This window comes from Phalaenopsis equestris, unplaced genomic scaffold, assembly GCF_001263595.1.
Source record: "Phalaenopsis equestris unplaced genomic scaffold, ASM126359v1 Scaffold000105, whole genome shotgun sequence".
In the NCBI taxonomy this organism is placed as follows: Eukaryota; Viridiplantae; Streptophyta; class Magnoliopsida; order Asparagales; family Orchidaceae; genus Phalaenopsis; species Phalaenopsis equestris.
The window spans coordinates 32,864-47,129 of record NW_018164547.1 but is presented as its reverse complement, the minus strand read 5'-3'; the positions used below and the strand labels follow the sequence as shown (position 1 = coordinate 47,129).

Here is a 14,266-nt window from a genome sequence, read left to right as displayed (position 1 = left end):
CAGACATTTCATCATAGCATGGGACCATGGGGCTTTTGATGTCTCTATTGTTGGACATCTCTCCTGATTTTTCCAAGGTCATGGGGCTTCTCTAACTAGAGATATCTAATTTTCAAGTTAATGGTCCCTATATTGGTGTAAAAATTATATTAATTAAAATATTAATAAAAATACAAAACTTGTTTTTGTTAGGTTTACTATGGTCAGAGGACCATAGGAAAAATATAAGCTTGGTCTAACTCATTAAAAATAACCCTAATTGTCACCAACCCCTAAAAATAAAATAAAATTAATTAGGAGCTATTATAGATGTAAATGATATAAAAACCATTCTCTACTGTAATTAATATCAGAGGAGCTTCCCATAAAATTTTCAAGTCAATTGGAGTTAATTTGATCCCTTAAATGAACCAATTAAATGAAATGACATTTTCGGCATTAAAATAATTATAATAATTAAAATACAATTTTTAAAATCACTAAATTGGTTTTGGGAGTTCCTTATAACCAGGGGAACCTAAGAAAAATAAAATTAGAATTAAAATAAATACTTCATTTTTTAGCTATTTTTTTAGGCATTTAAATAATTAAAAAATAATTTAAAATCATAAAAATTTCAAAATTATCAAAACACACTACAATGTCACATTTAACTTTCTGGTCACTTGAGAACAATTAAAATAATTTTCCTAATTTTCAAAGTCAAGATATTAATTTTAATTCAATTTTCCATTAAAATAATTCTAATAACTAAAATATAAATAAAAAAATTAGAAACTTATTTCTTTGCGTTCCCTAAGCTCAGAGAGATTTAATAAAAATATAAAACTTAATTTTCCACTTAAATAAAATTTTATATTTAATTAATACTCAAAAAAAAACAAATAATGCTAATAATTAAATTTAAACTCTCAAAATCATGAAAATCAGTCCATGTGGTTCTCTATCCTAGGTGAACCTCCAATAATTTTCTTATGAATAGAAGTCTTATTTTAGTTGAGTTATTGAGTTTTCATTGAAAATCTCTATTTTTGCATAAAAAAATAATTATAAAATTAAATAAATTCAGAAAAATCACATTTTCTCATCTGATGTTTTAATTGACCCATGGGTAGATTATCATAAAAATTTCAAGGTCATTTGCATTAAATTTGATAAATTATGATGTGTTAGGTCCTTATGGGCAAAATGGTAATTTTGATGATTTGGCCTTAATTAATATTTATGCTTAATTAAAAATGGGAATTGGGCAATGAATGATCTTAATTAATAAGATTAAGTGATTGAAACATAAAGGGTTAAGTGGTAGAAACCAATCTCACTTTTCTCCCATTAAAGGAGAAATTGACAATTTCCATAAATTACTTTAATTTGGAAGATAATGAAAATTAAATGATCCTTAAGGTTAGGGGTTGATCGTGGAAGTAAATAAGTCATTAATTCAACACCCCTTAATTGGTGTTCAAATGATAATACAAAACTCTGATAAAAAAAATTGCACTTGCATATTTAACTTTTCCTAAAATTGCAAACATACCTATTAAGTCTTAAGGGCTTGGTAGTGAGCTAAGATAAATCAAATTTGATTAATATGGATTAGAAAAGATGATAAAATTAATTATAAATATATTTGAAACACAACAAGCCCATCTTAAAAAAAATCAAATCGGCTAAGCTTCTTAATTAAGTCAATTTGCCCCATTAAGACCTTCACCCACATAATTTCTAAATAAAATATCAAGTGATAATTAACCCATCCTTAGAGTTGGCTAGAACATCTGGTCATTGAGCATAAGGTTATGATAAAGATGAGTTATTGAGCAACATGATGAGTTTGAAAGAACTCGAGACTTTTCAAGAGATTGTGAGATGTCCGGGGCCCGGTCCCTGGATCTTTCTCAAACTCTTTTGGATACCTTGAAGCACGATTAAACTCATTATGCCTTGCCAGAGAAATTGTCTATGTAACTAAATGAATATGACCCACCAAGTTATGACATATGATTCGGTAGGCCCGTAACGAACCATCAAGTAATGACATATGATTCAGTAGGCCTGTGTACCTAAATAAATGTTTACCTGCAAAAGATACAAAAGTTTCAGGTGGAGGAACAAAAACGCTTAACAGGTACGCTTTCATAGTTTACAATACCTTCCTTTCCTACACTTTCTTTACTGCAGTTTTCATGCTTGTAAACTTACATGTTAACTAACAAATATCACCCTGCATGTAAAAACCAAAACTTTAGGATAGCAACAAAATTGAAACCAAAATCAAAATTAAAATCAAAACAAGATAAAATTAACCTCAACAACAGTCAAAATATAAGACAACTCAAAATTTAATCACAAACAAAACAAAACAAAAATTGTAACTAAATTAAAATGTCCCTATCGGATGATCGGGAATCCCACAAAGGAGGTAACCTACGGTTGCTAAAGAGACTTCCCACGGTCTAAATGAAAGTATGAAACTCATTAAGTTGAGTTTAATAAATTCATTTAGACTAAGTGAATCTGAAAGAAAATAGTGGTGATCGAACGAGGGAACCGTAGGATCCTAACCGGTGTCTCTCTAATCAACTTTAACATCCCCCATGACATTTAAATAACCATAACCTTAGCAAACATTTGATTTAACATCAAGACTCGACACATTAGAAAAATAAAACTTGATACGATGAGGAGCTTAGAGCTAGCATTGTGGGCAACACGACTATCTTCAACAACAAAATAAGTCTACACCAGCTTAACCATTCTTTAAGATTAAACAGCTAAGCTATAGGACTTCGAGGTTGTTTGCCTAGTGCTACACAAATCCTTAACTTTTCTTTAGGCCTTTGTATAACCCTGTTGTACAATATAAGCCCTAACTTGTTTTAGGACTTCGAAGTTATCGTTCATCACATCCTAAATCCTCATATCTTCCAGGCTATTTGTGTGATCATTTTACACGAATGTAATCCCTAATTAATAAAATTAGCATGATGAAACACTTAAATATTTCTTCTGTAAATTGAAGCCAAACAATATGATAGCTTGGGAAGTCATCGAGGTTCTCCTCAGAATCTATGACGTCCCCTAGTTCTTCTTCCTTTGGATTCAAAAATAAAATGTTCCAAATTGGAGCCATTTATCTTTCACCCTCTTTCTCTGATCTCCTTGAAAAGTTGTCCTTTGAAATTTCTCAAAGATAATATTTCCTGATTTTTATTGAGAGTTTTCTTAGGTGACTTCAGTTATCTCAGATGTAATTAACTATAAGGGCTTAAGGTATATTGCTCTTTCATCTAAACTTTGAAAGATATGGGATCAGTTTGATTTCATATTTTTCTAAACTTAGTATATATATAAATTAAATGCCCCCCCGAAGCAAGCGATGTGATTTTCATTCCGGCGATCGGTAGCTTCCACAAGACGACCCCCCCTAAAATTGTGCTGACAGAGGCACATTGAATGTGCCTAAGGGTTCGATAATGGTCAACTTGATCATAAACCCACTAGGTTGGGGTGTTGGAGGATAACTTCAGCTAAGAGTGAACACTCTTGAAATTTGCGATGAACGGGTAAGTGATCCATATCCCCCAAAGGGAACTCTTTTTGAACAAGACGTTATAACTCATCATGAATCAAGTTCTTAAAAGTGATAGAGAAATGTGTTGTGCCAAATTTTTTGTGAGCTTGCATGGTTACCAGTTGGTGTAGCTATGCGGGACTGATGAGTGGGACTCGCAGTATCGAGAAGGTTGGTGTCACGAAGAAAAAAGGTTTTATCGCGAGGAGGTAGTTCAATACAATGTACCCAATAGGGGTATTTCTCGATAGTTGTTGAACTGGTTGTGTGGTCATCTATTATTAGCCTCATGTAGGAGTTGAAAGATCTCATTCTGTGACTCCTCCATCATGTACACTCAATCCTCTAAAGAGGGATCCGTTGCAACTTCACCAACAGGATAACACCTTCCAATGTTGGAAGCAGTAGAGACCTGACATTCTTTTCTCCATAATTGCCCTTTGGAATGATGGGTGTTAGAGCAAGAAGCTCCATTGTTGCGAGTATTGCGTATGGTGGTCATTCATAAAGTTTCACCATGTTTTTTGGTGGTCGGATTGCCTTTCCCATAGACAACACCAAATTGATGTGTGTTAGAAAAATTGCGCTGGTAAAGTGATTAGTGTTACATGAAATGCAACACATACTCAAATAATAAAGATGACAAGTAGAGACGTCAGAGATTTTTATGTGAAAAACTTGGAGAGAAAAAAAATCATGGGACGTTACCCAGTAAGAAATAATTTTCTATAGCCTGATGAGTACATATACGTGCTCTTGTCCCACGAGTGGGAAAATGTCACACAATTACATTTTTCGTATGGAGGACTTGTTGTACAACAATCAAAAGCAGTTGTCATTGCCAAAATTCTGGTACATCGTCTTCGAAGTGCGTAGTTGTGAGATGTTCATAACAACATGCTGCCTTATAATATTGGTCGTGACTCTACACAGTGCTTCTTTATTCTGTAACATTGGATACTTCTCTACACGGTGCTTCGTTATTTCACAACATTGGTCATTACTCAATATGGTGCTTCATTGCTCCACAACGCCGGTCCTACCCCACACAGTGTTTCGTTGTTCTACAACGTCGGTCATTGCTCCTTACAACTCTTCATTGCAATGAGCATGGGGCTGCTGACGGTGATCAATGGCGGCTGACAAACAGTTGTTGGTGGCCACAGGAGTGGGAAGCATTTGCCTGATCTTCGGTGCAGAACATTGGATTTTAGCTCTTTCTCTTTTTGATCTTTCTCCAAGCTCAGGTTTTCGTCTCTTTTCATGATAGAGATAGTGCTATATTTATAGAGTCTAGGAGAGACATCCCAACAAATAAGGAAAAAATCTTGATCACTCCATCGGACAACCCATAAAAATTCTTTTGATCGAACAACATTTTGCGGATTTTTGAGTTCCTTAACAAATTCAGAATTGAATGATCTTAAACTTGTTGGATTCGTCTCATCGAGACACTCATTTGACTATAAACTTGTCATATTTAAAATCTGTTTGACTTTTCAATTGGGCACCAAAAGCTTCCAAAAATGGTTTAACGACTCAATGTAGGCTTGATTTGACTCGAATTGAACCAACTTCAGTGTCATTGTGTTCTTCTTGTTAAGCCAGTTAGTTTGACTAGAAGTTTTTTAAAATCAGAATTAAGTATGCTTTTTTTTAAACTCTGGACGTTATTTGGTCAAAAATTTATCCTGAAATTTATGCCGGATTAAAAAATTTTGTTGACGACATATCAAAAATACTAAATATATAAAATTATTATGTTATTAAAAAATTCATTTGATAGCGTCAATATCTTAGTGCAACTTATAAATCTTACAATTTCAAATATTTGAACTAAAAATATTTGAAATCGGAATGGAGGCTATCTAAATTTTATTTTCAACAAAATTTATAGCTAAAATAAATCCAATAAAATAAAAAATCTACCCATCTTAGACTACGTAAAATAAAAAAAAAATAAAAAAATAACTGAAATTTTCACAGTAGATCAAATATATAAAAACAATCATCAAACATTATTTATGGTTATACACGAATGAGTACTTAGACGATATAGGTTTGATACGCCCACAGATTCTTATGGGATTTTTTTGTGGAAATTGCCTTTATTCGATGACATCATATCTTTCTGAACGTATTGTTCAACTAGTTGCAAGCAGGGTTGTAAACGAATCGAACACGAACGAACAAAGCTTGTGTTCGTGTTCGATTCGTTTAAAATTTAGTTTGTTTGAAATAAACTCGTGTTCGTTTCTTAACGAACGAGCCGAACACAAACCGAACACGAGCTGTTCGCGAACGACGAGCCAGTTTGACATCCCTAATATTAATATATAAAAATAATATTATATATTAATTATATAACTTATATTATATAAATATACAATATCTATATTAGTATATTACTACTATAGTATATTAATATATTATTATTATTATTTTATTATATATTATAATTTATAAAATTTAATGTTTTAAAATATAATAAATTTTTTATATATAATTATTTTATATTATTTTATATTTCAAACAATAACAATTCGAACACGAACGAACGCATCACTGTTCGTGTTTGGTTCGTTTAACTAACCGAACGAAAAAAATTTGTTCGTGTTTGTCTCGTTTACTTATCGAACGAATCGAACACGAACTCGTTGACGAACCAAACAGGAACTGTTCGCGAACAACGAGCTTTTTTGACAGCCCTAGTTGCAAGGAAGATGCAGATCCATTGGGGCGACTGTCCTCTAGCAAATAAATTAATGTAAGATTTTCATACATATCCTTCAATTCTTGGTTATTTACACATAACTAACATCTAACTTTTAAAATTTACATACATGCCATCTTACCTATAATTCAAGGTCTATCTCACTCTTTAAAGGTTAAAATACTGATATTTTTAACGTGATGTAAGAGATTTGGGTGGTATGAATATAAAAAATAAAATTTGGGTGTTATATATGTAATTACATAGAAATTTAAGTTAGTGTCATGATAAAGAATGAACAATTATGAGATAAATAATAATAAAAAAACGAACATCTCAACATGCCTGGACTCTTAAACTTGCATATGCAAAAGTAATTAAGGGTCCGTTTGTGGCAGCTTGTGCGTTTCATGATAAGCTGCTTATCCACGGACCGGCCGCAGGGGTCGACCCGCGGCCTGCGTTTCATGTAAAAACCCAAATACAGTTTCGGACAAGCTGACCATGTTGAAAACGCCGCCCACACTTATAAGCTGCCCCAAACGGACCCTAAAACCCTGGCCCTAGATGTTATTTGCGTATTTTATTCATTTCATCAGTAAATCCAATGCAGTTTAGGGTTCCAAGTTGACAGATTGAATTTTTTGCTTGATAAGCAGACCTTCATTTTAAGGCCAGTGAATGCAGATGGTGCTTAAGCGACCGTGTTGAAATTAAGATTTGAAGGAGATGTGTCATAAGAAGATGGCATCAGTAGCTCATGGCACTTACACCATCAAGAAAGTTCTATTGATTCATAGTATGAAGCATGATCTAATAAACATTAGCTAATTATCTGGTAATATATATCATGTTCACTTTTTTCTTTTTATGTTCAATATTTAATTGAATTGAAGGTGAAGTATAATTTAATGATTGTACATACAATTTATAATTTTTTTACTTAGTATGCTAATTGCTAATAATATGAAGTATTTAAAAATACTACACTAACTCATGGCTTTCACATAGAAATTTTTTGTCACACAACCATCATATTGTATCTACATTAGTTAGACATGAATTAGTAGTAGGCTTACCAAAGTAGTATTACTCTAAGAATCACCAAGGTGTTAATTATTAACTAATGAGATATAGGTTTTATGAGATTTTAATCTGCCACATTAAAAACTATGCCATTTTATGGGCTTTTTTTTGGGAGAGCTTTTATGAATTCTACAGCACACACCATCGGCTCAATCGATAACCTTTGCCTAGTGGGTGTTATGACATCTCAGCTTTGGAAGACTTATTGTCAGGAGTGCTCTTTTTGTTGAACAGAAGTACACAGATCTTAGCCCAAGGTTGTTGTTAGGAACATTTATTTTGCTTCCCTAGTTCTGCTTGGATGGAGTCCTTACATAGAACCCCACTGTAAATTCTTATGTACAAAATTCTTATGAATTTACATTTCTAGCATTTATAATTTCATATTTATATTTATAAAACTTTGGTGCCATAAATGTATGCATGAAAAATGTGAAGTTCACTTTTTTAAAAAAAGTGTGATGGTATTTTTAATGTGATGTTAAAATGATAAGTGTTAGTCATGCAAATATGAAAATTTAGGTGTTATGTAAATAGATAAAAATTGTGTGCATATGTAAATGTCACTTAAAAATAATAGAGCTATTAAAATTTCTTTACTTGATTTATTATGCATTTAGACAGATATTTCAAAAATTGCTATCTATGTTTAATGTTGAGATAAACAATTAAATTAGATAGACTAATAATCTTTCAGCCCCTAAGAGGATGAAAAGACTATTTTGTACACCTAGAAATGAATTTGATTCAACAGTGAGACCAATTTAAATTTAGTTGGCCATAAGAAACAAATAATTAGGTATGACAACAGATTTTTAAAGAACTTTTATCATGAAAATTTGATTTAAATATATTATTGCAATTTAAAAATTTGCTTTTGGTTGAGTAAAGTGCTAAAATAATCTTTTAATCATCTATATGAGGTCATTTTAATCCCAAAAAATATTATAGTAGCCATCAAACTCTTTTAATATAGGAAATATTAGATACAAATAATGTAGGTGCGGAATTGCTGGTAATGAGGTGGTATTAGACAAATATAAACTAAGTACTGGTCAATACCACCAAATCCACATGTATATTATTCATACGTAATATTTCTCTTTTCACTCTAGACTAATTCAATCATAATTAAAAATATGAGGACTAAATTGACGTCCCCCCAATATAGATATATATATATATATACTCTCGACACGGTATATATATATATATATATATATATATATATATATTGTTAACAATATAACAAGAATAATAAGGATATGATACACAAGGTAGATCCAACTTATAAAATCCCCTCTGCCTTCAATCTTCTTTTCAAAACAGAGTAGCATCCCCTGTTCTTCTCCTTTTTCAGCCCTCTGCTCCACACCTAAAACGACCAAGCAAGCAACAATGGCGGACGCCTTCCTGACAGTCAAAGGCCACAATGGCCTCCCTCGAATCATCTCCATCCTCTCCTCTCTCCTCGAGCGCATCACCAGCTGGAACGATGATTTCACCGCCTCCGACCACCAGCACTACTCTCCGGGCAGTGCTGTTTCTGCTTTCTCCGGACTCGAGAAACCGCAAATCTCCATTCCTCGTTATCTCGAACGCATCTTTCAATTCGGTCATTGCAGCGCCTCCTGCTTTGCTGTGGCATACATCTACCTTGATCGTTTCCTCCATCTTCATCCCTCAGTTCTTGTTGATTCTCTCAACGTTCATCGCTTCCTTATCACTGCGGTTCTTACTGCTGTTAAGTTCATGGAAGACAGGCAAGCTCTGTTTTTTTTGTTTTCTGCGCTTTTTCAGAGCTTTTTCTTAGAACTTCAAAAGAGGGCTTTTTATGTTAATATAAAGTGAGATTTGGTTGAAATCTGGGAGTGTTTAGAGATTTATGTTCGTTGTTTTTTCTTTTTTTTTTTTTTGAAAGAATTTCTGCTCATTTCTAGTAATTTATTTTTGGTATTTACAGTTTTAAGGGCACCTTCTTCTTCGTCTAGGTTAAGATTTCCTTAGCTGTAATAAACAAGTTGAGGTTTTTGCCATCTAGTGCTTGTTGGGTACTCTTCTCAGGGGGTTCCTCCTTTCACAACTGTCCAACATGACAACTATTGTGTGATCCCAACTCAACTTTTCATAAATAATTAAAGAAAAAAAGCCATTTTTATTTATACCATATAATTCTTATGCATTTACATATCTAATGCCTAAAGCTTGATGTTTACATTTGTATCATCTTGGTATTAAAAATTTATGCTGAAAATATGTATTTCACTTTTAAAAAAATTGTGATGATGGATGTAAAAGCTTTGAGTGTTGTGCATATAAGTAGGTAAGTTTATGTTGGATGTGAAAATATATAAAAATTATGCAGTTTTTATGTAAATGCCCCTATTTTATTTATAAGGACAATTTCCTTATATTTGAGTATGGAGCTCCATTGTTATGTGAGAATAGTGTCATATGAAAAAAAAGAAAAAAAAGATTCAAATTCTCATATATAAGTTAAATATTGCAATTGTCATGATAGCACCTCATAACTACTCATTGAGGTCATCAAGTAATAGAATTTTGAAAGAAAGATGCATTTGGCCCACTAGTTAGTCACTAATTACATGTTAGGTAGAACTGATTGTTCTCCTTTAAGTGCAAAATACATACAAATGAAATAAAAATATGGACATATTTGCAATTCATTTGTATTAAAAAATTGTTTAATTCGGTGATATTAAGTAACAATTAGTATTAATTTTGTTGGTTATAGATACTACAACAATGCTTATTTCGCGAAGGTGGGGGGGATCAGTTTGGCTGAGATGAACTACTTGGAGGTCGATTTTTTATTCGGTTTGAGATTCGATCTCAATGTGACGCCGGTCGTGTTCGCCTCTTACTGCTCGATCCTTGAAAGAGAGTTTGATATGGCTGACCCTCAAATTCCTAGAAGTCTGCATTGTCTTCCTACTGAAGAAGAAAGCAGCAGCAGCCACAAGCACAATGAGCTCATTGTCTGAGAAATGGCTCTTTTTGTTCATAGATGAATGTAAATAGAAGACTTTATTTAGGTATGAGAACAGTTAGTTTGGTGAGTGGTGAATGTGAAGAATGATGTTATTTAAGCTTTTTGTATTTAAATTAATGTGCTTTTTTTCTGATGTTTGTTTCTGTGAGAAACAATTTTGTGAATAATGAGGAGGTTTTCATTGTTGGCTGAGCTTTATATTTCATGTTGGCTTATAGAATAATAAAGAGGGGAATAAGGCTTGTTTATGTCGTGTGAGAGACGAATAGATTGACTTATTTATGTCAATCTGATCTCAATTCTAGCCAAAATTTGAATCAAGTTTCAAGCGGTTAACGATGCAAAAAACTGAAATTTATGTGTTATTATGCAAAAACATAAGAAATGGGTGGTATGTATGTAAATGACCACCCTTTTTTCTATATTCTTAGTGAATGGGCAAAATCATTACAGAGTCAATGAAATTCAATCTACACATACTTTTCGCATGGCAGATCATATTTATCAGCTTGTTTTTCAGCTTGAACATAAAGCATTAGACGCAATAGGAAATTAGGATGGAGAAAAGAGAGAAAAAAGAATAGAAAAAAAAAAAAAATTTCTGGCCGAGTGTTTGTGAGTGCTCTTTCTGGATCTTATGCTGACGGTGCTACAATGTGATATTCTTACTCATTTGTTTGATCATTCGTTGGTCTTTGTTGACCTCCCTTTTTTTGTTACATTGACGCAGAGGCAATTTTATTCATCCGCACTACATCTCCATATATTCATATTTTCCGATCAATATAATGTAGTTTTTTCCTCCAAAAAACAAGCATTAGGTCCCTAAATTTAAATTTAAATCATTTTATAAAGTAGAGACTTGCTTCGTTCTTACTCATTGAAGAACCAGAACTGACCTTCACTTGGGGAAACGTTGTGCTTCGTCTGCAGGGACTAGTCTCTTTAATTACTGACACACCAAAAAATTACCTACATTTTCATATTTATTTTATGCTCAATTTTAATGATTTTTAATGATATTACACTTTAAAGGAAGATATTTTGCATATATTTGGTTTCAGGTATATGAAATGAACTTTTGGAGAAAATGAAGCAAAAATTGTGCAATTTGGAGTAAAAACGAGCAAGAAAGAAAATTATGACTTGACATATTTCGATATGTCTTTCTATGCTTAATCGAATTTACATTTCTAACATGTTTTTAAAAGAAATTATATTTTAAAGAAGTATTGTTTTCATGCTTATTTTGTAGGTATATCTGTTAGGAGCGAAACACAACTGAAACGGGGTGAAACGAAGTTGAAACAGGGCGAAACAGATCTGAAACGGAGCCAAACGAAGCAAAATGGTGGAGATGCTGCAGAGTGGCACATGATGCGCCGAATCAGTGCATGATGAGCCAAAATCCAGAGAACTGGCGCATGATGCGCCAGAGACGACTTTTGGCAGATTAGGGTGGTTCGAGACGAATTTTGCGCTAATTTTCAAAAGGACACTTATTCTAAACACCCCTTAAAGTGATTCAATGCATCTAGACATTTTGGAACGTTCTTTTATGAAGGGATATGTCTCTTGGATCAATGGACATGTCTTTTGAATTCAAAAGAGTTGAATTTTGGATAGAATTTTAGAGGGAATTTTGAATTCTTTTTGGAGGAAGGCAGCCTTTTATAAACGAGAGGGAAGTCTAGGGCTTGAATAGGAGTTTTGGGTGGTGTGTTCGTGTGTGTGTGTGTGTGTGTGAGTTGGTGTGGCGTGAGAGAGAGATGCAAGAGCTTGTAGATTTTCTTGAAGGATTGTAAGAGGAGATGGAAGGTGAAAGATTTCTTCTTCATTACACTTCTAAGAGAGAATTGAGAGTGCTTGTAAATAGAGAAAGACTTGAAGAGAACTTCTAAGGATTTTCTTGGGAATGATTGTGAGATAAGTTGTGTTTTTATTTCTTTGTTTTGTAAACTTATTTTTACATATGAAATTTGTGTTTTGTTGTATCCTTCTCATGAATTTTGAGTAGTCTTCTTTATCATTTTTTCTACTTTGAGATATGATTGTGCGAAGAATTGATTTTGTTTTATACGGTTTTAAATGTCAAAATTTTGTGATGATTCAGACATTGGTCTTCATTTACTTTTTGATTTGACCAATTGGATTGTTAATATGTGCTAAGAAACTTATGTTTCCAAAGGGCTTTGATTTCTACAATCACATTTGATTCAATGGGAGAGGTTTTCATCCAAAGAGTTGAGTGCAAATAAATAGAGAAATATACTTTGTTGGATGAAAAGTTAGAGATTTTAATGTGACAGATTAAAATCTCTGATTTGGTCTAGTTGATTGGAAACTGATGCAAGATTCTTAGCTCTTTGGTGAGGGAATAATGGGAGCTCTGGAGTGGTATCCAGTATCCTCTCAGCCTAACCACAAAATTAATGACCAATTTTTGGATTAGTCAATGTTCTTTATGCACTCAGAAGAGGGTAAAAAAATGTGATTCCTTGTATTTGGCACAAAACAATTTTTATATATTTTCAAATGATTTTAATTTCTTCACAATCCATATACTCATTGTAAAGAGGAATGATGCTTTTTTAAATTTGAACTTTTCATCACAAAAACTTTGCTTTGTCTTAGTCAATTTAACTTTGAAGTATAGAAATTAGTTTAGTAAAATTAATTCTTTTTGTTACATTTCAGTTATCATTCATTAAACCCATTTTAACTTGTCTTTCTTTCTTTAATTTTTATTATTTGAATATTATCATTTATATTGTTATCATAAGAATTTTTATGTTCCAAACTAAGACTTGATAGTAATAGACTAGAATTAGCCTAAAAGATTTCTTATTGCATTTTTCTGTGGGATCGATACTAGGGTTTTTAAAGAAAGCCCTATATTACTTGAAGCCGTGCACTAACGTAGAACTCCAAGTGTGTGAACTATTTTATATATTTTATATAATATTTCTATTTTGCACATTAAATACTTAATATAAATTGGGTTAAGATTTTGGTCATAGTTTTTAAAGCTAAATTAGTACGTAATTTCGGGATAGGTGATACGCCTAAAATGTGCTATTTTTTATGCTTTATTTTATAATGATATTGCACTTTAAAGGTATGTTTTCTAGTGTTTTTGGTTGTAGATACATCAAATTGAAGAATTTGGAGTCATTGGAGCAAAATGAAAAAAAAAGGACCAAAACGTAGCAAATCGGGTCAAACCGGGGCACATCAGAGCTAAGGGGACCAAAATCGGGCACTTAAGTGTTTGTGCCTAGTGCTTAAGAGCCCAAAATGGCGCTTAGGCGCCACCAGGCAGAGAGGGGGTTGCTTAAGCACCCAAAAAACGGCGCTTAGGCGCCAAAGACAGTTTTCAACATATCTTCTAGAATATACATCAGATTTGGATGATTATCAAAGTGTTGCTTCATGCATCTTTTAGGGAATTCATTGAAAATGATAAAATGGACTTTCTAAAAGGATTTGGAGCAATTATAAAGAGTTTTGAAGAGACACTTCATGCACCATTTAGAAGATTCAATGAATATGAACAGTTTTAAGAGACACTTAAGAATCTCTTGGGAAATTATAAAGAAGGATTGGAAATGCTTTTAAAAGAACTCTTGAACTCTTGAATAAATAAGAAAAGGGGAAGAAGACTTGGAGAAGAGGAAGAAGGCTTGGGCGGAGCCCCAAGTGGGGCGACAAGATGAGAGAGAAAGAGAGAGTGTGAGAATTTCTTCTTTTCTTTTCACTTTATTCTTGGAGAGGATTGTAAGGAGATTACTTTTGCTATGCAAGGAGAGTTTGATTTTCATCAGAAATAAGTATTTTCATTGTATTTTGATTTGAATATAGTGCTTTCTTTGTATGTTTT

General features: G+C 32.8%; 1 protein-coding gene across 1 annotated transcript; it reads left to right on the top strand.

Moving 5' to 3' along the window:
• Positions 1 to 8,652: 8,652 nt before the first annotated feature.
• Positions 8,653 to 10,574, top strand: LOC110020630 (cyclin-P4-1-like). Its single transcript, XM_020718788.1, has 2 exons — positions 8,653 to 9,136; positions 10,129 to 10,574. Exons 1-2 carry the CDS (start codon positions 8,772 to 8,774, stop codon positions 10,376 to 10,378), a joined length of 615 nt encoding a protein of 204 aa, XP_020574447.1. The 5' UTR covers positions 8,653 to 8,771; the 3' UTR covers positions 10,379 to 10,574.
• The last annotated feature ends 3,692 nt before the right edge of the window (positions 10,575 to 14,266 follow it).